The 21,943-nt window shown below is 39.2% G+C and overlaps 2 protein-coding genes across 2 annotated transcripts in view; one reads left to right on the top strand and one right to left on the bottom strand.

Annotated features, from left to right (window-relative positions):
- LOC101344790 (zinc finger protein 420) overlaps nucleotides 1-21,943 on the bottom strand; it is a 347,019-nt gene that overhangs the window by 136,372 nt on the left and 188,704 nt on the right. The gene's annotated exons all lie outside the window — the stretch shown is intronic.
- Nucleotides 4,779-21,943, top strand: part of ZNF177 (zinc finger protein 177) — a 47,749-nt gene continuing 30,584 nt past the window's right edge. Inside the window, exons 1-4 of the mRNA XM_004378560.2 lie at nucleotides 4,779-4,811; nucleotides 5,386-5,512; nucleotides 6,154-6,236; nucleotides 6,762-7,867. Of these exons, the coding sequence (XP_004378617.1) occupies nucleotides 4,779-4,811; nucleotides 5,386-5,512; nucleotides 6,154-6,236; nucleotides 6,762-7,867 (1,349 nt within the window). The remainder of the gene's footprint in view (nucleotides 4,812-5,385; nucleotides 5,513-6,153; nucleotides 6,237-6,761; nucleotides 7,868-21,943) is intronic.

Raw genomic sequence — 21,943 nt, 5'->3', positions numbered from 1 at the left:
TCTATCGTGATCTCTGGCATTGTTTCTATCACCAGGACCATGTTTTCTAACTACTGTTCCTTCTTCGTTTCTGACTTTTGCATTCCAGTCGCCAGTAATTATCCATCCGTCTTGATTGTATGATTGATCAATTTCAGACTGCAGAAGTTGGTAAAAATCTTCGATTTCTTCATCTTTGCTCTTGGCGGTTGGTGTATAAATTTGAGTAATAGTCACATTAACTGGTCTTCGTTGTAGGCGTATGGATATTATCCTATCTCTGACAGCGTTGTACTTTAGGATAGATGTTGAAATGTTCTTTTTGACAATGAATGAAATGCCATTCCTCTTCAATTTGTCATTCCTGGCATAATAGACCCTGTGATTGTCTGATTCAGAATGGCCAATACCAGTCCATTTCAGCTTACTAATGCCTAGGATATTGATCTTTATGTGTTCTATTTTACTTTTGATGGCTTCGAATTTTCCTAGATTCATACTTCATACATTCCACGTTCCAATTATTAATGGATGTTTGCAGCTGTTTCTTCTCATTTTGAGTCATGCCACATCAGCAAATGAAGGTCCCGAAAGCTTGACTCTATCCATGTCATTAAGGTCAACTCTACTTTGAGGAGGCAGCTGTTTCCCAGTTGTCTTTCAAGTGCCTTCCAACCTGAGGGGCTCATCTTCTGACACTATATCAGTGTTCAACTGCTATTCATAAGGTTTTCACTGGTTAGTTCTTTTCAGAAGTAGACTGCCAGGACCTTCTTCCTAGTCTGTCTTAGTCTGGAAGCTCAGCTGAAACCTGTCTACCAAGGGTGACCTTGCTGGTATTTGAAATACTGGTGGCATAGCTTTTGGTATCACAGCAACACGCAGGCCACCACAGTATGACAAACTGACAGACGTGGTGGAAATGATTGGGTGGGACTATGCATATGAGGTGTATGGAACCCTAACAGGGATTGGTCAGTTTTTCCATTCCACTAGGCTTAAGGGGAGGCATGGAAAGATGGAGGAGGAGCTATAACAGGGAAGACAGGGAGAGCTGTAACACTGGAAACAGCGGGAAGCAGCAGCAGAGAAACAGTAGTAGCAGAACCAGGAAACAGAGAGGGAGGGAGGGAGGAAGGGAGTGGGAGAGGCAGAGAGAGACAGAGTGCGCCTACAAGCAAAAGCGAGCTGTAACACTGAAGACAGCAAGAAGCGGCAGCAGAGAAATGGCAACAGCAGAGGCAGGAGAGGGCACGGAAAGCTGAGTGCCTTGAGGCAGGAGGCTTTCTGGCGGATAAGGGTGCCTCCGGGCTTTGTAGCTAGGTTTGCCAACCCACGAAGCTAGAGCTGAGCACCTGTAGGCCAAGGCTTACTGGGGGAGTGGGGTGTCAAGGGTCACTTACTGGTGGAGCTAAAAGAGCTTCGTAACACTTGCCTTAGCAGGGCAGAAGCCAGGCCGAGAGGCTGAGGGGTCAGAGAGTTGTGTCTGCATGCATGGCTGAAAAGAGGCATTCCTGATGGAAGAACTGTATCTTGAGCATCCCTGAACCTAAGTTGTAACCTGTTACTTCCCTAATAAACGCCATAACTATGAGTATTGTCTGTGAGTTCTGTGTGGCCATTGTGGTTGGTGTCAGAATTGGTAAAGATGGTGGACAGAGGAGCATGTCTGACCTCTGCCTCACAGGAATCAGCCTTAGGCTGTTGATCTTGAGTCTCCTTTCCCCTTGTGAAGTTAGAGGAGGTCAGACGCCACCGCCACACCATTTTATACCTTGCATTGAGTTTTTAATTTCAGTGAGTATATTTTTTATTTCTAAGAATTATCTTTGCTTTTTGAAAACTGCTTGACTACAGAGTTTATATTTTGTATCCATCCAAGTTTCTTTGAATTTCTTTAAGTTTTTAAATATAGTTATTTTAAAGTTTATAGCTAAAAATTCTAACATCTGAAGTGTTGGTGTGCTTTTTTTCTGCTGCCTGTGTTTTGGCTGCTTCTCACTCATGGTACAATGTGTATTTGTGTTTTATAATTTGTTTTAACTTTGACTTCCTCAGTTTACTTAGAACTTTATATGTGAGAATTCTTTGAGGCCTGGCTTGAAGTTGAGTTTCTCCAGACATAGGTCTTTTTGCTCATACTGGTTGCCTGGGAGCAGTGCCACCTAAGACACACTTTATTCTCCTGAGGTTTTCCGTACTCCACAAATAACGTCATTTTAGACTGAAACCTAAAGAAGACACTCGTATTTAAAATCATCAGAAGAGATTTCCTTTTTCTACTATACTTGGTGCCAAGGTACCAAGATCCAGACAGGTATATTTCATTGCTTCTTATTGTGTATGGAAGTTTTTCCTTAAAAACTGTTAATTATGTGATGATTGCACAACATGGTGAATGTAATTAATGTCACTGGGTTGTACACTTATAAATGGTTAAAAGGGGAAATTTTTTTGTTACATATATTTTACCACAATAGAAAATTTTTTAAAAGCAAAAACAGTAAAATTCTTAATTATGGATTTTCAAACTTACCCAGGAGTTGTTTATACTATGATGAAGCCTCCCATCCCCCAGCTTCATTGATTGACACCGTTTTGCCGTTCTTATTCCTCCTTGCTTGTTTATTGTAATTGATCTTTTTTTAAACTGGAGCATTTTTTAAAACATCAGACATATAATTTCACCTATAATTTGAGTCACATCTCTAAAATAAGGGACTTTTTGTGCTTTTAAGATTTCTACAATACTATTATCCTACCCCCAAATTAACAGTATTCCTCAGTATTTTCACTGGACTCCAGCCAAAGACCACTAGGAACACACACGCAGTTAAACAAGTCTGATTACTCATTACATTGAGGCAAACACACACCATGGGGAACCATGGAGGTCTCAGTAAGAGGGTGTTAGAAAAGACTTACTAAAGGATGTGGGCTTGTGTGAGGTGATTTTGGGGAGTGTTTAAGGAAGCGGGGCTTTGCTTTGCATTGGATGTTATCAGGAAGTGAGGGTAATTCTATGATTATCTTAATAAGTTTACCTAGAAGGAGGAAGAACTAAACAAAAGCTAAAGTTGTAATTGGAAAGGAAGCAGCTGTCAGGACAGGTAGATATTTGTTCATTTATGTGGCTTGGATCATGTTTATGTTTTGTCTATGTTTAGGACATGAGTATGGAGTGGTCTTGTTTTTGTCTTAATACATCATTGACACAGAGTGATTGGTCTGCAAAATTGTTTATATTCAACAGGAAAATATCAAGATGTGGCTGTGAGTGCCAGGCCAGCTCAGCACAACCCCTAGGCCTAGCTGGTACCAGGCCACCTCCTGGATATCAGGGGCTGCTTTCTCTTTCCCAATATCATCTAATACTCAGTCTGTGCTCAACTAACCCCAAATGTCTCAAAATGTGTTTTTAAAGACAGTTTTTTCAAATCAAGATCTAAGGTCCACACATTCCATTGGATTAATAGGTCTCTTAAGTCTCTTAATCTGTTCCCCTCTTCCCTCCAAACTGGGTTTGGTGGATTGACTCTTTATTACATCCTTTAACAAATCCCTTTGTCGCCCTCATCCCTATTTTCTTTAAACTGCTCATTAGTTTAGAAGATATATCAGATTTTTTTTTGCAAAAATATTTTATAGTTGGGGCTGTGTGTTTAATGTTATGTCACATCACAACTCACATGATGTCCCAATGTATATTTTGTGATGTTAAGATTCATCAGTTGATTCAGGTATTAGGTTGTTCTTTCCTTAATAAAGTTTCTCAACATATTTACATGGTCTCAAAGTTTCCACTATAAATTCCTTATTAATTACAGATGGAAAAAAATGGTAACATATGAAGGAACCTGTTGCACACCACCTTAACCAAGTGATCAAAGTTATCAGCAGTAATGAGACAAGCTGACGTCATGTGCCTCCTGATGTGATGCACTGATAAAGACACGTGTCACTTATGTAATACTGCTCCCTAAAATGACTTTAATCTAATCGTGAGAAGACATCAGGCAAACCGAAAGTGAGGTACAGTCTGTAAAACATTTGGCCTGGACTCTTTATATCTTGAAAAATAAAGGCTGAGGAAATGTTGCAGATTAAAGAAAGATACTTTGAGTGCCTGATCCTGGATGGAAAATGCAAAAAAAGTGATTCCCATAAAGAGCATTGTTGGGGAAGTTTGCATGTGGACTATATGTTAGATAATAGCATTAAATCAGAGTTAAATATTTCTAACTTTGGTCACTGTACCATGGGTTAGAGAATGTCCAAGTTCCTATGGTTCTCTGAAGTATGTAGGAAAAAAGGATCATGATGTCTGCAACTTCCTCTCACATGATTCAGCCAAGAATAATGATATCTATATATACACAGAGGGAGAAAACAAATGTGACAGGACTTTTGTAACTGGTGCAGAATCTGTGTGAAAAGTATTATATATGGGAGTTCGTTATTGCTTCTGAGTTGTTATCCTCTAGACCTTTTCAGTAGTTCAGTGTAGTAAAATGTTAAAAAGAAAAATAATAAGTGCATACTGTATTTCTAATTCAAGGGCATACTATGTTCTTGGATGGGGAGACTAAAAATCTTAACAGTGAACGATAGTGCGTGTGTATTGTTATTATTGTTACTCTTAAACTAGTAAAACGAAGATTCTGGGCCTGTGAGTATTGAATATTTGACAGGCCTAGAGTTGGAATCAACTCAACGGCAACAGGTTTAAACACTCATGGCTCCTTTCTTCTCTAGGTCAGGACCCTGTCTGGTCAGGAGGAGACGACACAGGACAAAGAATGGCTACAGGATTGCTGACAACCTGGTCACAGGTGTGTAGAAATTATTCGGTTTCCAAGAGTATATTGCTGTTCTCAAGGGACACATTTCTTTCCATTGACCCGGAGCTTCACTGCCCAACTTGGACTGGTCTTATGCTTCCAAAGTTCCCTGGGCCTCTTGGGATGGGAGAAGGAATGCCTAGGAAAAGCTTTCGTTACCACAACATTTGTTAATATTTTTCAGCTATTCCTCCAGGTTGGCCATGGGTTCTCTATTCTGCTGGGTGAAAGAAAAGAAAGATTTTCACTAGAAAAATCCTTCATTCATTTCCCAAGTATTTCTCTCATTCCTGCAGTATGCCCAGTCTGTACTGGATTTTGAATAAGACTGGAAGAAAAAAACTGTTAAAGCCATAAGACTGGATGAGATGGACCAGGGAATGGGAGTGAAAGAAAATTCTCAGGAGTGAGCCTTAGGACAGACAATGAGAAGACTCGGAAGCGTGTAGGAACTTCCTATGCCCTGGGTCTCCTTCCACAGTCCTGTCAAACTCACCCACCATCCTCCTGGTACATTGTTGGAGATAATCATTGGCTGAGCCAGAATGTGTGTGTGATGTTTTAGAACTCGTTGACCTTTGAGGAAGTGGCAGTGGAGTTCTCCCAGGAGGAGTGGGCATTGCTGAACCCTGCTCAGAAAAACCTGTACAGAGATGTAATGCTGGAGAACTTTAGGAACCTAGCCTCACTGGGTAAGGCTGGCCTCATTTGTTTATTTACCATTTATACATCAGGATCTGTGAAAAGAATGGCAGTATAGTGGTAAACGCAGAATGGTTGGAGGAGAGAGGAATTCTCTAAGGTACCTCTGCAGGTGAGCCCCCAGGCAGAAAAGGTGTCATTGTGTGGAGCTGCCCTGGCCAGTGAGGGGTGGTACATTTGGGTATGTCAATGGGTGCAGGAAATGAAGGCTGAGGGGTTTGTGTGAGCTTTCCCTCCTCTTTCACCATCTGCCCATTCATTCATACATTCCTTTGGTCTCAGAGAAAGAACTGTTTTATTAATTTAAATTTAACATTTCCATTAATGCTCTTTGTTCAGTTCTGCCTACTTTGCCTTCCAGATAATACCCTCTCTTATTTTCTCAAACTCTCAGACCTTTCAAAGTAAAATGCCTCCCATTTCCAATTCTTTTTCCTATCATTGGCATCTCTTCCGAGAGCCAAACTCCTAAAATTATTTCCTTGGTCACTGGTTGAATCTTCTCTTTCACATTTTCTTCCTGTATTTAGTGTTAGTAATTGAAAACAAATCCAGAGGGGCTGCCTTCTTTTCTCTTTCATCCCTGTTTTTTCTTCCAATAATTATAAAAATTTTCCCTATTCAATTTCAGACTGGGAAACTCAACTTAAATCAAAAGATGCAATGGCTATGCAGAATGTTCCTGGGAAAAAGACATCTAATGGCATAAAAATGGTAAGGTTACTAGGAATGATTCCTGGTCTGTACAGTAGGAGAAATCTGAGAATTTAATGAGTTAAAACAACAGCACTTGAACCAGGGAAGACAGTTGAGGCAAGTGGCATTCACTCACCAGAAAACAGTGTTTCAGGAGAGAGTATATGAATTTCACGAAACTAGAGGCATTTCTAAACCTAGCTCAACACTTGTTGTCTCACAGAGAATATCCATAAATAAACATTTATGAAAATATGATTCAAATATTAAGTTTTTTATACATAATTAACTCATTCTTCAGTCATTATTGGAAAATCTTTGTATTTAAGAGGCTTTTTGATGGGAGTGACTAGGATGGCACCTTGGACAGAGCATTCCGCTTACTCAGCTTCAAAGAAGTAATAAGAGAAAAACCATGCGCAAATGGTAAAAATATTAATCATAATAATTTGCTTCCTATGCAAGGCAGAATCCACACAGAGAATTCCTTTCAGTGTAATAAAAATGAGAAAGCCTTGTCACCACTTATTCCTTATTCAACAGGCACCAGCTCAACCTGGCAAGAAACTCTTGGAATGTAATCATTTTATAAAATTCATCAGAAAGAACTTTCACTTTATTGGCAAAACATACTCCAAGGGAGAAAAATGCTACAAATATAAAGAATGTGGGAAAGTCTTCAGCCATCCCACAACTCTTAGGAGTCATGTGAGTACTCACACTGGAATGAAAACTCTTGAATATAATGATTGTAGAAAGGCCATCAATCAAGAGTCATCCCTTAGGAAACACTTAAGAACACTCACAGGAGAGACACTGTATGAGTGTAGCCAGTGTGGTATGTCCTTCAGCCTACAGTCTTCCTTTATGGTACATGAGCTAATATCTGTTGGAGAGAAACTTTCCAAATGCATTGACTACAGAAAAGACTTCAGTGCAAGGTCTTCCCTTAGTGTCAACAAAAAAATACATACTGTGGAGGAAAGCTTGGAATGTAATGAACATGGGAAAGCTTTCACTAGCCCCTTGTCCCTTCAGGAATGTATGAGAACTCACACTGGAGAGAAACCCTATGAATGCAGTGACTGTGGGAAAACCTTCATTTTTCAATCTTCGCTTAAGAAACACTTGAGATCTCACACTGGAGAGAAACCTTACGAGTGTAATCATTGTGGAAAATCCTTCAGCCAGAGCTCTCATCTGAATGTGCACAAAAGAACTCACACTGGAGAGAAACCTTATGACTGTAAGGAATGTGGGAAAGCTTTTACTGTTCCTTCATCCCTTCAGAAGCACATGAGAACACACACTGGAGAGAAACCCTATGAATGCAGTCACTGTGGGAAAGCCTTCATTGATCAATCATCCCTTAAGAAACATACACGCTCTCATACTGGAGAGAAACCTTACAAGTGTAATCAATGTGGAAAATCCTTCAGCACAGGCTCTTATCTCATTGTGCACAAAAGAACTCACTCTGGAGAGAAAACCTATGAGTGTAAAGAATGTGGGAAGGCCTTTAGGAATTCCTCTTGCCTAAGGGTACATGTGAGAACTCACACTGGAGAGAAGCCCTATAAATGTATTCAGTGTGGAAAAGCCTTCAGCACAAGCACTAACCTTATAATGCATAAGCGAATACATGCTGGGTAGAAAAATCTATGAATGAAATGACTACAAGAGAGCCTTAAGTGATTCTTCCCACCTTATTTGTCATTTTAGAACTCACAGAACTTACTCTGGAGAGAAACCCTATTGTAACCAATGTGGAAAAGCCTTCAGGCACAACTCTTCACTTATACTGGGCAAACCTTATAAATGTTATGGTTCTATGATTGTTTTTATAAGTGAGTGTTTCATCCTTAAAGGGCCACAAGTCATTAATTTATAAGTGTTAAAGGTTATATATATCTTTCTAAGTACCCTTTGACCTGCATCACAAAAGTTTTGATATGTAGTATTTTCATTACAACTTAATACTAAGTATTATTTCAGTCTCATCAAGATATCTTGGACCATAAGTTATTTAAAAGCATGTTTTTTAATATGCAGACCCTATGCATATTTTAGTTACCTTTCGTAGATTTGTAACATAATTGCATTGTGGACAGAGTGCATGGTCTTCGTGATATAGATTCTATATGATACGGACTCAAACAGAAAAATGGTTTGAGACTTGCTGCATGGCCTGGTTTGGCAAATAAAACTAGTTGCTTTACAATATCCATCCTTCCTTTCTTCATTAAAGTAATAAACCACAATGTTGTTCAAGTTGCCAGTGTGGACAATTTTTTAAAGACTCACAGTCCAGGTTCCCTTGAGTGCATTCCTATCACCAGTACTTATCATTGCATCTTGAGAGCATGTTTGATCAATTTTAAACTGCAGAAGTTGATAAAACTGTTCAATTTCCTCATCTTTGGCCTTAGTGGTGGGTGCATAAATTTGAATAATAATCGTATTAACTTGTCTTCCTTGTAGGCATATGGATATTTTCCTATCACTGACAGCATTGTACTTCAGGATACATCTTGAAATGTCCTTTTTGATGATGAATGTGACACCGTGCCTTTTCAATTTATCATTCCTGGCATAACAGACCATATGATTGTCTGATTCAAAATGGCCAAATCCAGTCCATTTCAGCTCACTGATGCCTAGGATATCAATGTTTATGTGTTCCATTTCATTTTTGACAATTTCCAATGTTATAGATTCATACTTCATATGCTCCAGGTTCCGATTATTAATGGATGTTTGCAGCAGTTTCTTCTCATTTTGAGTCATACTACATCAGCAAATGAAGGTCCCAAAAGTTTGACTCCATCCACACCATTAAGATCAACTGTACTTTGAGGAGGTAGCTCTTCCTCAGTCATATTTTGAGTGCCTTCCAACCTGAGGGGCTCATCTTCTGGCACTATATCAGACAGTGTTCCGATGCTATTCATAAGTTTTTCACTGGCTAATTTTTTCTGAAGCAGACTGCCAGATGCATACTAGAGAAGTTAATTCATTACATACTATGGATGCCTTAAGAAATTAGGGCTTAATTCTCTCTCGAAAGCTGTTTTAAAGGAACCATTAATAACTATACAAAATCACTTAACTAAGAAGTTAAAAATTGAATAATAAGTAGTAATTGATTAATCCAAAAGGAAGCAAGAGAACAGAAAGAATACATGGAAGAAAATCATAAATAGCAAGATGATAGATTTAAACCCAAGCCTACCAAGAATTACATTAACTATAATGGACTAAAATTAAAACACAAGAATATCAATAGATTGATTTGAAAAACAAAACTATTATATGCTGTTTACCAGAGGCATGTTTTAAACATTAGGTCATATTTAAAAAAATGGAAAAAGATATACTATGAAACACTATTCTTAAGAAATCTGGTCTCAATATTAACAGACTTCAAGTTAAACGGAACATGTCATGATAAAAGAATGATGTCAGTAAGTCCTGCAGCCATCTTGAAACTAGGTATGTGCTGGTGTAAAATAGAAAGCCTGAGAGGTTTGGGGTTTATAATATCTTTGTTGAAGCCTTGTATTAGCCAATCCTAGAACTGCCCTACTTTTTAAGCCAGACTTTCTGCCCACTTTGGAGGACTCAGTTTTGTCAACCAACATTTTTGCTCTAAATATGCTCATCAAAATAATCCTCAGTTGAGTCAAGCAAAAGGATCTTCCTTCAAGGAATTAATTTAAACAGGCTTTACCAGTTAATACACCTGATTTTTTTTTTTTTCACTTGAAGGAATTTTTTCTCCTCATCACATAAGAACTTGGGCTTGGGCATTATTCAGTTCTGTCTGCAGTGATAAAAATGACTATACTGACACTTCCTAAAGTGCAATTCATGTGGAACATTTGTCCTTGAATCATGAGAAACAGTGCTCACCCAAACCCATGAAAACATCTCAATATGTGGTAAGTACTTAAATAGTGAAGCCCATGAAGAGAGAAAATTAAAACACCCAGGCAACTCTGTTCTGGACTAAACCCGCCCATTGCCATTGACTTGATTCCGACTCATAGCGACCCTGTAGGATAGAGTTGAACTGCCCCGTAGGGTTTTCAAGGCTGTAATCTTTACTGAAGCAGACTGCCAAATCTTTCTCCCACAGAGCAGCTGGTGGGTTTGAACCACTGACCTTTTGGCTAGCAACTGCGTACTTTAACCACTGTGCCACCAGGGATCCTTCTGGACTAAATCACAAGTTACCAAAATACTGCCACAGGTTCCAACCTTCAATAGTAACAGCCTTCTAAGAAGCACATGCATTCTGTTTGAGACAGATCCTCATTTCTGCCATCCAAGTAATGACAGCCACCAATGATTTGTCTGAGCACTGAAAGTTAAACACATACTTTTTTTTCCTCAGTACAGGATTGACAGATTAAGTAAGACATCTATGTAAATAATAATTATACTGACATTCATAGCATTATTTGGATTCACACTAGCAGTATCCCAAAAATACTATAAAGCAACATAAATTAAGACAGTGTGGTATTGATGCAAGGACAGACAAATGAACCAAGGGAAAAAACTGAGATTTCATACAGGGGAGAAGCATGGTCTGTTTGGTAAATTGTCCTGATTAACTGGATGGAGATACACACACACGAGCCTTGATCCCACCTCACATCGTACAGAAAATTATTTAAATGGATCACAGACTTAGATATAAAAAGTAGAACTGTAGAGTCTAGAACAAAACAAGAGAATATCTTCATTATCTTGGTCTGTGCAAACATTTCTTAAATAAGACTCAAATCTTCAGTTGAATTTTATGCCCTTTAAAGATTGTAAAGCACTGTTCTAAATACAAGCCATAATGCATCTGACTTTTCTGTGAGGATTTCTAGGAGCTATCTAGCCCTGGCTGAGTTCCCAGACCCAGAGGCAGATTAACAAGTAAACACAGTATGCACCAGTTTACAGCAAGCAAGTTTCACACAGACTTAATTGTGCTTACTAATCTGTAGTGCACGATTTCACCTGGTTTTGTGAAATTGTGCACTACAGATGAGTAAACACAAGGCTGTGCGTACCTTGCTTACTGGTTAATCCGTCCCTGCCCAGACCTCCTACTTTCCTCCAATAGCTGACACTAGAGTAAGCACAATATACTAGGTGACAATGTTATTATTAGCTCTGTTTATTTCTTTTCCTTTTTTTGTTTGTCTTTGGTGGCTTAAAACAGTACAGATTTATTAATTGTCTGGTGTTGGTTTCACCAGACAAAATCAAGGTATCAGCAGACTGCATTTCTTTCTGGAAGCTCTTGAGGAAAATCTGTTTCCTGCTCATTCTCATTGTTGGCAGGATTCGTTTCTTTGCAGTTGTAGATTCGTAGTCTCCATTTTCTCTAGATTTATTTCTTGATTGCAGCTGCAAGTTCAGCCCATCTACCCACTACAGCCTCTTTCCTCTCCCAATTCATCACAATTGCCAAGATTCTATGATTCATTTGGCAATGACTCTAACCCCACTTTCTGAATGAGCATGGGAGGTAGTCCTGAAAACAAATTCGAATATTTCATTCTCCTAGCTACTGTGGGCAGGTGAGTCAATTAAATTCATGAAATTGTTAAAGGAACAATCACTGTCTTCTGCAGCCTTCTTCATCCTGGGAAGAAGGCACCCTGGAGATTCCAGGGCACACTATGAGAAGAGAGAGCCTGCCTAGGGGAAAAGCCAATGCAGAAGAATGCACAGCCAAGATACAGAGACAGACTTCATCTAGATGACCTCTTTAGCCCTAGGATCCAGCCATGCCTGAAGCAAAACCAAACCAAACCGGCTGCTGTCGAGTCAATTATGACTCATAGCAACCCCATAGGGTTTCCAAGGTTGTGAATCTCCACGGAAGCAGACTGCCCCCTCTTTCTCCTGCGGAGTCACTCGTGGTTTCGTCCTGCGGAGTCACTCGTGGTTTCGAACCGCTGACCTTTCAATTAGCAGTCAGTTGCTTTAACCACTTCACCACCAGGGCTCCTTATACCTAAGGTCTTCTCAGTAATCAAACCAATGAATTCCTATTGTAGCTTAAAAAATTGAAAAGAGTGAAAAGACAAGCCATGGACCATGAGAAGTTATTTGCAATATGTATATATGTAAAATATGTATTGTATTTTATGTATATATAATATGCAATTGCAATTATCAAGAGAGGTCCACAAGACCATCTTCACTTCTGAAACCAGGCACAAGTTCAGGGGGTCTTCAATACCACCCTCAGGTTTGGTAATTCACTAGCACAACTCACAGAACTCAGAATATGCTCATGGTTTTACAGTTTATTGCAGAAAAATGATACAGATTAAAATCAGCCACAGGAAGAGATGCATAGGGCAAGGTCCAGGAGACATCAGTGATTAGGCTTCCACTTTTCCTCTTTCAGTGGGGTCATATGGACAGTACCTAGCTCTTCCAGCAAAGATGTGTGGCAACAAGCAGGGAGTATTGCCAACCAGGGAAGTCCAATTGAGCAACGGTGTCCACAGTTTTTATAGGGGGTTGTCCCATATGCCTGCATGGCTGACCTTTAATCTCCAGCCCTTCCAGAGGACAAGCTGATACTACGTGGCCTCAGGTGCCCACCATAAGTCATATTGTTAGCACAGACTATTGGGCATAACCCAGGCTCCCAGGTGAACAAAGACACTCTTATCAGGCAGGGCTTATAAGCTTCTCCAAGGAGCCCTGGTGGCATAGGGGCTAAGTGCTTGGCTGCTAATTGAAAGGTCAGCAGTTCGAACCCACCAGCCTGATGGAGAACCATGAGGCAGTCTGCTTCTGTAAAGATTACAGCCTTGGAAACCCTACGGGGCAGTCCTACCCTATCCTATAGGTTGCTATGAGTCAAATCAACTTGATGGCAATGGGTTATAAGCTTCCTTCTACGAGCTGCGGGCAAAATGACAAACCATTCTTTTGGAAAGGTTAATCCTTACTGCACAATACTATATAGCTTATACATATGTGTGTATGTGTGTATAGGCATATAGATTACACATAAACATACAATGAAGGACAAGTAACCAGAAAGAAAGCCCTTTCGATCAATAAACAAAACAAGAAACAAAAAAATGAGCAAAATGCTTGAAAAAGTACTATCTTAGTTATCTAGTTCTGCTATAACAGAAATAACACAAATGGGTGACTTTAAAAAACAGGTATTTTATTTTCTCACAGTTTAGGAGGCTAGAAGTCCAAATTCAGGCTGCTGGCTCTAGAAGGCTTTCTCTCTCTGTCGCTTCTGGAAGAAGGTCCTTATCTCTTCTAGCATCTGCTCCTGGGCGAACTTCATGTGGCTTGCATCTCTCTTCCCCCATCTCTGTTTCTTCAGCTTGCTTGTTTAATCTATTTTATATCTCAAAAGAGATTGATTTAAGACACATCCTACACTAATCTTGTCTAACATAACAAAGACAATGCATTCCCAAATGGGATTATAACCACAGGCAAAGAGGTTAGGATTTACAACATATATTTTAGGGGGACACAATTCAATCCATAATAGGTACCCTCATAAAAGATATCAAAATGGCCAATAGCATATGAAAAAGTACACCACATAATTACATTTTAGGCAAATGCAAATGCCCAGTGCTGGCCAGGCATGTGAAACATTGCTTTCGGGAATATAGGTCCAATCACCTTTTTGAAAAATAGTATGTACAGGCTAAACATCAAGCCTAAATTATGACGCAGTAATCTCATTCCTCCCCACGCATCTGTCAGTTTGTCCTACTGTGGTGGCTTGCGTGTTGCTGTTATGCTGGAAGCTATGACACTGGTATTTCAAATACCACCAGGGTCACCCACAGTGGACAGGTTTCAGCTGAGTTTCCAGAATGACAGACTAGGAAGAAGGATCTGGTGGTCTACTTCTGAAAAAAAAAAATAGTCAGTGAAAACTTTATCAATAGCAGTGGAACACTGATATAGTGTCAGAAGATGAGCCCCTCAGGTTGGAAAGCACTCAAAATACGATTGGGGAAGAGCTGCCTCCTCACGGTAGAGTCGATATTAATGACGTGGATGGAGTCAAGCTTTTGGGACCTTCATTTGCTGATGTGGCATGACTCAAAATGAGAAGAAACAACCACAAACATCCATTAATAATAGGAAGATAGAATGTACATAGTATGAATCTAGGAAAATTTGAAATCATGAAAAATGAAATGGAACACATAAACATCAACATACTAGGCATTAGTGAGCTGAAATGAACTGGTATTGGCCATTTTGAATCAGACAATCATATGGTCTACTATATTGGGAATGACAACTTGGAAGGGAATGGCATTGCATTCATTGTCAAAAAGAACATTTCAATATCCTGTAGTACAATGCTGTCAGTGATAGGATGATATCCATACACCTACAAGGATGACCAGTTATACAACTATTATTCAAATTTATTCACCAACCACTAAGGCCAAAGATGAAGAAATTGAAGATTTTTACCAACTTCTGCTATCTGAAATTGATCAAACATGCAATCAAAATTCATTGATAATTACTGGTGATTGGAATGCGAAAGTCAGAAACAAAGAAGAAGGAACAGTAGTTGGCAAATATAGCCTTGGTGATAGAAATGATGGTGGAGATTACATGACAGAATTTTGCAACACCAATGACTTCTTCACTGCAAATACCTTTTTTCAACAACATAAAACGTGGCTATACCCGTGGACCTCACCAGACAGAATATACAGGAATCAAATCGACTACATCTCTGGAAAGAGACAATGGAGAATCTTAGTATCATCAGTCAGAACAAGGTCAGGGGCCGACTGTGGAACAGAATATCAGTTGCTCACATGCCAGCTCTAGTTGAAGCTGAAGAAAATTAGAACAAGTCCATGAGAGCCAAAATACGACCTTGAGTATATCCCACCTGAATTTAGAGACCACCTCAAGAATAGATTCAACGCACTGAACACTAATGACCGAAGACCAGAGGAGTTGTGGAATCACATCAAGGACATCATACATGAAGAAAGCAAAAGGAATTAAAAAGACAGGAAAGAAAGAGAAGATCAAAATGGATGTCAGAAGAGACTCTGAAATTTGCTCTTGAACGCAGAGTAGCTAAAGTGAACAGAAGAAATGATGAAGTAAAAGAGCTGAACAGAAGATTTCAAAGAGCAGCTCGAGAAGACAAAATAAGTATTATAATGAAATGTGCAAAGACCTGGAGTTAGAAGATCAAAAGGGAAGAACACACTCGGTATTTCTCAAGCTGAAAGAACTGAAGAAAAAATTCAAGCCTCGAGTTGCAGTCTGGAAGGATTGTACAGGGAAAATATCGATCGATGGCTGGTGGTATCAAAAGAAGGTGGAAGGAATACACAGAGTTACTGTACCAAAAAGAATTGGTTGATGAGATGGATTGACACAGTGGCTGCAACAATGGGCTCAAGCATAACAATGATGTGAGGCTGATGCCGGACCAGGAAGTGTTTTGTTCTGTTTTATATATGGTCACTATGAGTCAGAACCAAATCAACAGCACCTAACAACAAAAATCTCATTACTTCAAGTATACCAAATTGTTTACACAAATTCATCAAAAGAGCAATCAAAAGAAACACTATAAAGAGTTATAAAGATGAATGTAAAAGACTTTATTATGTTGAGTAAAAGACTGAAGACTTAATTATGTTGAGAAAAAGAAGCAAAAAACCCTGCATATTTTCTTTTTCATTCCTCTTTATTGAGGTGAAAATCACTACCTAATAATATCCACTTTAAAGTGTACAATTCAGTGGCATTTCACATTGCCAAATCCAATATCATGAGCATTGACCCCTATATTTTCTTTAAAAGAGTTTTGTAATTTGAGTTGTTCATTTAAGTCTGTGATCCATTTTCAGTTAAATTTGAACATGGTGTGAGGTAGGGGTTGAACTTCATTCTTCTGCATGTGGAGATCCAGTTTTCCCAGCACCACTTGTAAAAGAGACCATTAAATGGCCTTGGTACCCTTGTTGAAAATCAATTGGTCATAGATGAATGGGTTCATTTCTGAATCCTCAGTTCTATTCTGTTGGCCTGTATGTCTCTCCTTATGCCAGTACCACATTGTTTTTATTAACACAGCTTTGTAGTAAGTTTTGAAGTCTAGAAGCTTGAGTCTTCTAACTTTTCTTAAATCTTTTCCAAGATTATTGTAGCTATTCTGGGTTCTTTGCAATTCCATACAAATTTGAACATCAGCTTTTCCGTTTCTGCAAAGAACGGCCATTGGGATTTTAATAGGGATTGCACTGAATCTGTAGATTGCTCTGGGTAGTACTACCATCTTAACAATATTAAGTCTTCCAGTGAATACACACCTATTAATATGGATCTGTTTCCATTTATTTAGTTCTCTTTATTTCAGCAATGCTTTAAATTTTCAGTGTACAAGTCTTACACCTCATTGTTTAAATTTATTCTTATGTAGTTTATTCTTTTAAATTGTATTGTAAATGGAATTGTTTTCTGTCCTGTGTTCTAGTCTTGGGTTGTTATCTGATGTTATTGATTTTCTAACCAGAGGACTTCCTTTAGTATTTTTTGTAATATTGGTTTGGTTTTTGCAAATTCCCTAAACCTCTGTTTATCTGGAAATGCCCTAATTTCACCATCATATTTGAGAGACAGTTTTGCTGGATATATAATTCTTGGATGTCAATTTTTTTCCCTCAAGGCTTTACATATGTCACCATTGCCTTCTTGCCTGCATGGTTTCTGCTGAGTAGTCTGAGCTTATTCTTATTGACTCTCCTTTGTAGATGACTTTTCATTTATCCCTAGCCACTCTTAAAATTCTCTCTTTACCTTTGGTTTTGGCAAGTTTGATTATAATATGTCTTGATGACTTTCTTTTGGGATCTGCCTTATGTGGGGTTTGATGAGCATCTTGGATAAATATCTTCTCATCTTTCATATCAGGGAAGTTTTCTGCTAACAAATCTTCAACAATTCTCTCTGTATTTTCTGTCATTATCCCCTGTTCTGGTACTCCAATCACTCATAGGTTATTCCTCTTGATAGAATCTCACATGATTCTTAGGGTTTCTTCATTTTTAAAAATCCTTCTATCTGATTTTTCCTCAAATAAGTTGGTGTCAGGTGCTTTATCTTCAATCTCACTAATTCTGACTTCCATTGCCTCAATTCTGCTCCTATGACTTTCTATTGAATTGTCTAATTCTGAAATTTTATTGTTAATCTTAAGGATTTCTGATTGCTGTCTCTCTATGGATTCTTGCAGCCTATTAAATTTGTCATTATGCTCTTCTCTAATCTTTTTAATTTCCTCTACTGCGTGTTCTGCGTTTTGATTAATTTCCTTCCTGATCTCTTGAAGAGTTCTGTATATTAATCTTTTGTATTCTGCCTCCAGTAATTCCAAGAAATTTTCCTCCTCTGGAAAATTTCTAGATTCTTTATTTTGGGAGCTTGCTGAAGCCATCATGAACTGCCTCTTTATGTGATTTGGTATTGACTGTTGTCACTGAGCCATCAATAAGTTATTATATTTATTTTGTTTGTTTACTGTGTTCTAGCTTCTTGTTTTGTTTTGATATGCCCAAATAGGCTGCTTGTGTGAGCTATTTTGACTATTGGCACCTTTGAAGCTCTAATGTCCTATCACCAGGTGGTTAGATCTGTTACTAGGTATGTGAGCTCAGGAGTCCGCCCATCCCTCCTGTATGGATTCAGCTCAGGTGCCCAGGTAGATAGCCACCAAGTGTGTAATGCAGGATCTCACCTACAGTCCTAGACAGGTGTGGGTGATTGTTGTAGGCACAGGCATCTGGCTGCAGCAGGGGTACACACTCTGAGCAAGGCAGGGGACTGATGGCCACCCCCAAGTGTCCAGGAGTAAGGCATGTCCCTGTTCCCTAGAGCGCGTTAGTGGGTGGGTTTTGCAGCCGGACTATGAGCACCCAATGCTGTTGGTGTAAGGACTGGGGGGGACCTCTCATTTTTGGGCCCCTATTTGCAGGTGGCTAGGTGGCATGGGTGGAGCCACCAGTCCTCAGGCCCCTGATGTGGGTAGGTGAAGACCCTGCTTAATGGGCAGAGCAGTGTCATACATCATGAACCTGCCACTTCACAGCTTAAACAGTTGAAGTTAACAGGTACATACCCTGTTGTACTGTGGTAATGAGGGCCTACACTGTTGAAATGGCCCACACAAATCTGTGCAGGGGAAAAGGCACACAAAGTCTGTGGATCCCTTATGCCTGTGCCTAGGCAAAGCAGCTGTGCCCACCCTGAGTTCCTGGCTTAGGGGAGCTGGCAGTTTATTTTTCCCCTCTTTGTTAATTTGTTCACTCTCCAAGGCTGGGAGAATGGCTCAGGGCTTGTGACAGATCCTACTTCCGGCCCAGGGGACTCGGCAATTGCTGAAGCCGGTCCAGGACCCAGTGCAGAGCAGGGATCAGGGAGGTAAATGGGAGAGAGGTTTTTCCCTAAGGGGGGTGTTTTTGATCCATGCGGTAGGCCAGACTCAAGTACTTATCTTTCGCCCATCGAGGGCTGCTTCTCACTGGTTCTGGGTGGCTGAGTAGATTCTCTGCTGCTTGGTCTCTCCCGGTGTGAAAAACGCGCCTCCTAAGCACTGCTGCTTGCCTGCCTCACCGCTCATCCATGAGCTGATCAGGCCTGAAGGGCTCAGGTTCTCGCCAGGTTATGTCTGGCAACTCCTCGCTGCTTCCGAACTGTCTCTCCCTCCCCCTGCCACTCAGTCCGGTTCCTCAACTTTGCCTTTGATGTTCAGGGCTCCTAGATTGTCATTTATAATCGATTCACTTGTTTTTTCGGGTCTTTGTTGTAAAAGTGTCCACTGGATGCATCTGACTACTCTGCCATCTTGGCCCTGCCCTGGAATTGTTTTCTTAATTTCATTTTCAGATTTTCCATTGCTGGTGTATAGAAATACAACCAATTTTTGTGTATTGATTTTGTATCCTGAAATTTGGATGAATTCATTTATCAGCTCTAAGAGTTTTTTGTGGATTTTTTTTTAAAGGATTTTCTATAGAGATAGTTTTACTGTTTCATTTCCAATTTGGATGCCTTTTTGTCTTTTTCTTGCCTAACTGCTCGGCTTGAAATTCTAGTACAATATTAAATAGAAATGGCAAAATCTGGAATCCTTATCTTTTTCCTGATCTTAAGGGGAAAGTTTTCAGTGTGATGTTAGTTGAGGATTTTTCATAAATGGCTTTTATCAGGTTGAGGAAGTTCCCCTCTATTCCTAGTTTTCTGAGTGTTTCTATTATGAAAGAGTGGTGGGTTTTGCAGAACACTTTCTGCATCAGTTGAGATGATGGTTTTTTTTCCTTTATTCTATTAATGTGTTGTATTACCATTTATTAATTTCCACGTTGAACCACTGTTGCATGATGTTTGGTCCTCTTAATATATTGCTGGATTTGGTTTGCTAGTATTTTGTTGAGGATTTTTGCATCTATATTCACAAGGGATATTGCTCTGTGGTTTTCGTTAGTTGTGATGTGTTTATCTGGCTTTGGTATCAGTGTAATGCTACCATCATAGAATGAATAAGAAGTGTTCCCTCCTGGAACGAGTTGGAGAAGGACTAGGGTTAATCTTTCTTTGAATGTTTGGTATAATTCACCAGTGAAGCCATCTGGTACTCAGCTTTTCTTTGTTGGAAGTTTTTGATTATTGAGTCAAACTTTTTACTTGTTATAGGTCTGTTAAGATATTCATTTGATAATTTGTGTTTCTAGGAATTTGTTTATTTCATCTAGACACATCTGACATAAAGCACACAGAAAATATTTTGTACCAACAAACAGCAATTGCATTTACTCTAGAACAGTGCTGTCCAACAGTACTTCCTGTGATGATAGACATGTTATATTTCTACACTGTGAATACAATAGTCACTAGCCCCATGTAGTTCTTTGAGCACTTGAAATGTAGCTATCGCAAATGAAGATTGAAATTATACTTTTAATGAATTTTAATTTAAATAGCTACATATAGCTTCTGACTACCATATTGGACAACAAAACTCTAGAGTAGCCAGCAGAACCCTAAGCAAATAATACACAAAAAGGTATTAATGCTGCTATCACCACAAACCAGAGCTTTACAGCCTTTTGTTTATGAGACCTTTCATATGGGGAAACACCATGGATAAAAGTGAACATAACACTCTGCTCAATTTGGTTTCATTTATATGATTTAACTTTTTATAGGTTGATGAGAAGGGCAATAAGCCCTGTTACCTATAAGTGGATGTAAACAAAGAAGTATGAGGGAGTGAGATGGGAGGAGGTGTACTCTCTGAGGAGGTGATTCTTTGTGATGAGAGCTGAATTATGAGAAGGTAACCAAGAGATTCTAATCAGAGGAAAAATGTAGTGCAAAGGCCATAGAGAAAGGAAAGATTGCCATTTTTTAGAAATTAAAAAGAAGAAAAGGTAGCGAGAGATTTTTACTTCAGTACTATGTTGTTGTTGTTAGGTGCCATCAAGTTGGTTCCAATTCATAGAAACCCCATGCACAACAGAATGAAACAATGCCCAGTCCTGCGCCATCCTCACAGTTGTTATGCTTGAGCCCATTATTGCAGCCACTGTGGCAATCCATCTCGTTGAGGGTCTTCCTCTTGTTCACTGACCCTCTACTTCACCAAGCATGATGTCCTTCTCCAGGGACTGGTCCCTCCTGATAACATATCCAAAGTATGTGAGATGAAGTCTCACCATATTTGCTTCTAAGGAGATTTCTGATTGTACTTCCAAGACAGATTTGTTCATTCTTCTGACAGTCTATGGTATATTCATTATTCTTCACCAACACGATAATTCAAAGGCATCAATTCTTCTTTGGTCTTCGTTATTCATTGTCCAGCTTTCACATTATATTTCATTATAGACATGTGGATGACAAATGAACTTATAGCAATATGCTAAACATTATTAGTCATTAAGCAAGTGTAAATTCACACCACAGTGAGATGCCATTACACACCTATTAACATGGCTAAACAAAAAAGAACTACCACTTCCAAATGGTGGGGTGGATGCAGAGCCACAGGAACTTTAGTTCACTCAGTGGTTGGAATGCAAGATGTTACAGTCTCTTTGGAAAATGTGGACATTTCTTATAAAGTTAAAGATACACTTACCATACAAGATAGCAACCCCACTCCTGGGTATTTTCCTAAGTGAACTGAAAATTTGTGTTCACACAAATATGTGTATGAGAATGTTTATAACAGCTTTATTCATCATCACCAAAACCTGGAAACAACCAAGACATTTTCAATAAATTAATGGATTAACACAGTTTGGTACATCAGTACAATGGAATAGTACTCAGCAATAAACAGCACACACTATTGATCCACATTAGAACACGGATAAATGTTAAATGCACTTTTGTAAGTTAAAGAAGCCAGACCAAAATGATAAATACTGTATGGTTCAATTTATGCAATGTTCTGGAAAAGGCAAAATGATAGGATAGAAAACAGTCGGTAGGAGTGAGGAAGGAGGGAGGGGTTCACTACAAAGGGGCTTCACAACAGTATTTTTAAGGTGATGGACCTGTTCTGTACGGTATTATCTTGGGGTTTTCATGACTCTAATGATTTGTCAAAACTATAGAATTATACATCACAAAGAATGAACTATAATATATGCAAAATTTAAGAAATC

Source organism: Trichechus manatus, unplaced genomic scaffold, assembly GCF_000243295.1.
Source record: "Trichechus manatus latirostris isolate Lorelei unplaced genomic scaffold, TriManLat1.0 scaffold00057, whole genome shotgun sequence".
Lineage (NCBI taxonomy): Eukaryota > Metazoa > Chordata > Mammalia > Sirenia > Trichechidae > Trichechus > Trichechus manatus.
Note: the sequence above shows the minus strand (reverse complement) of the source record. Positions and strands in the feature narration are given on the sequence as shown.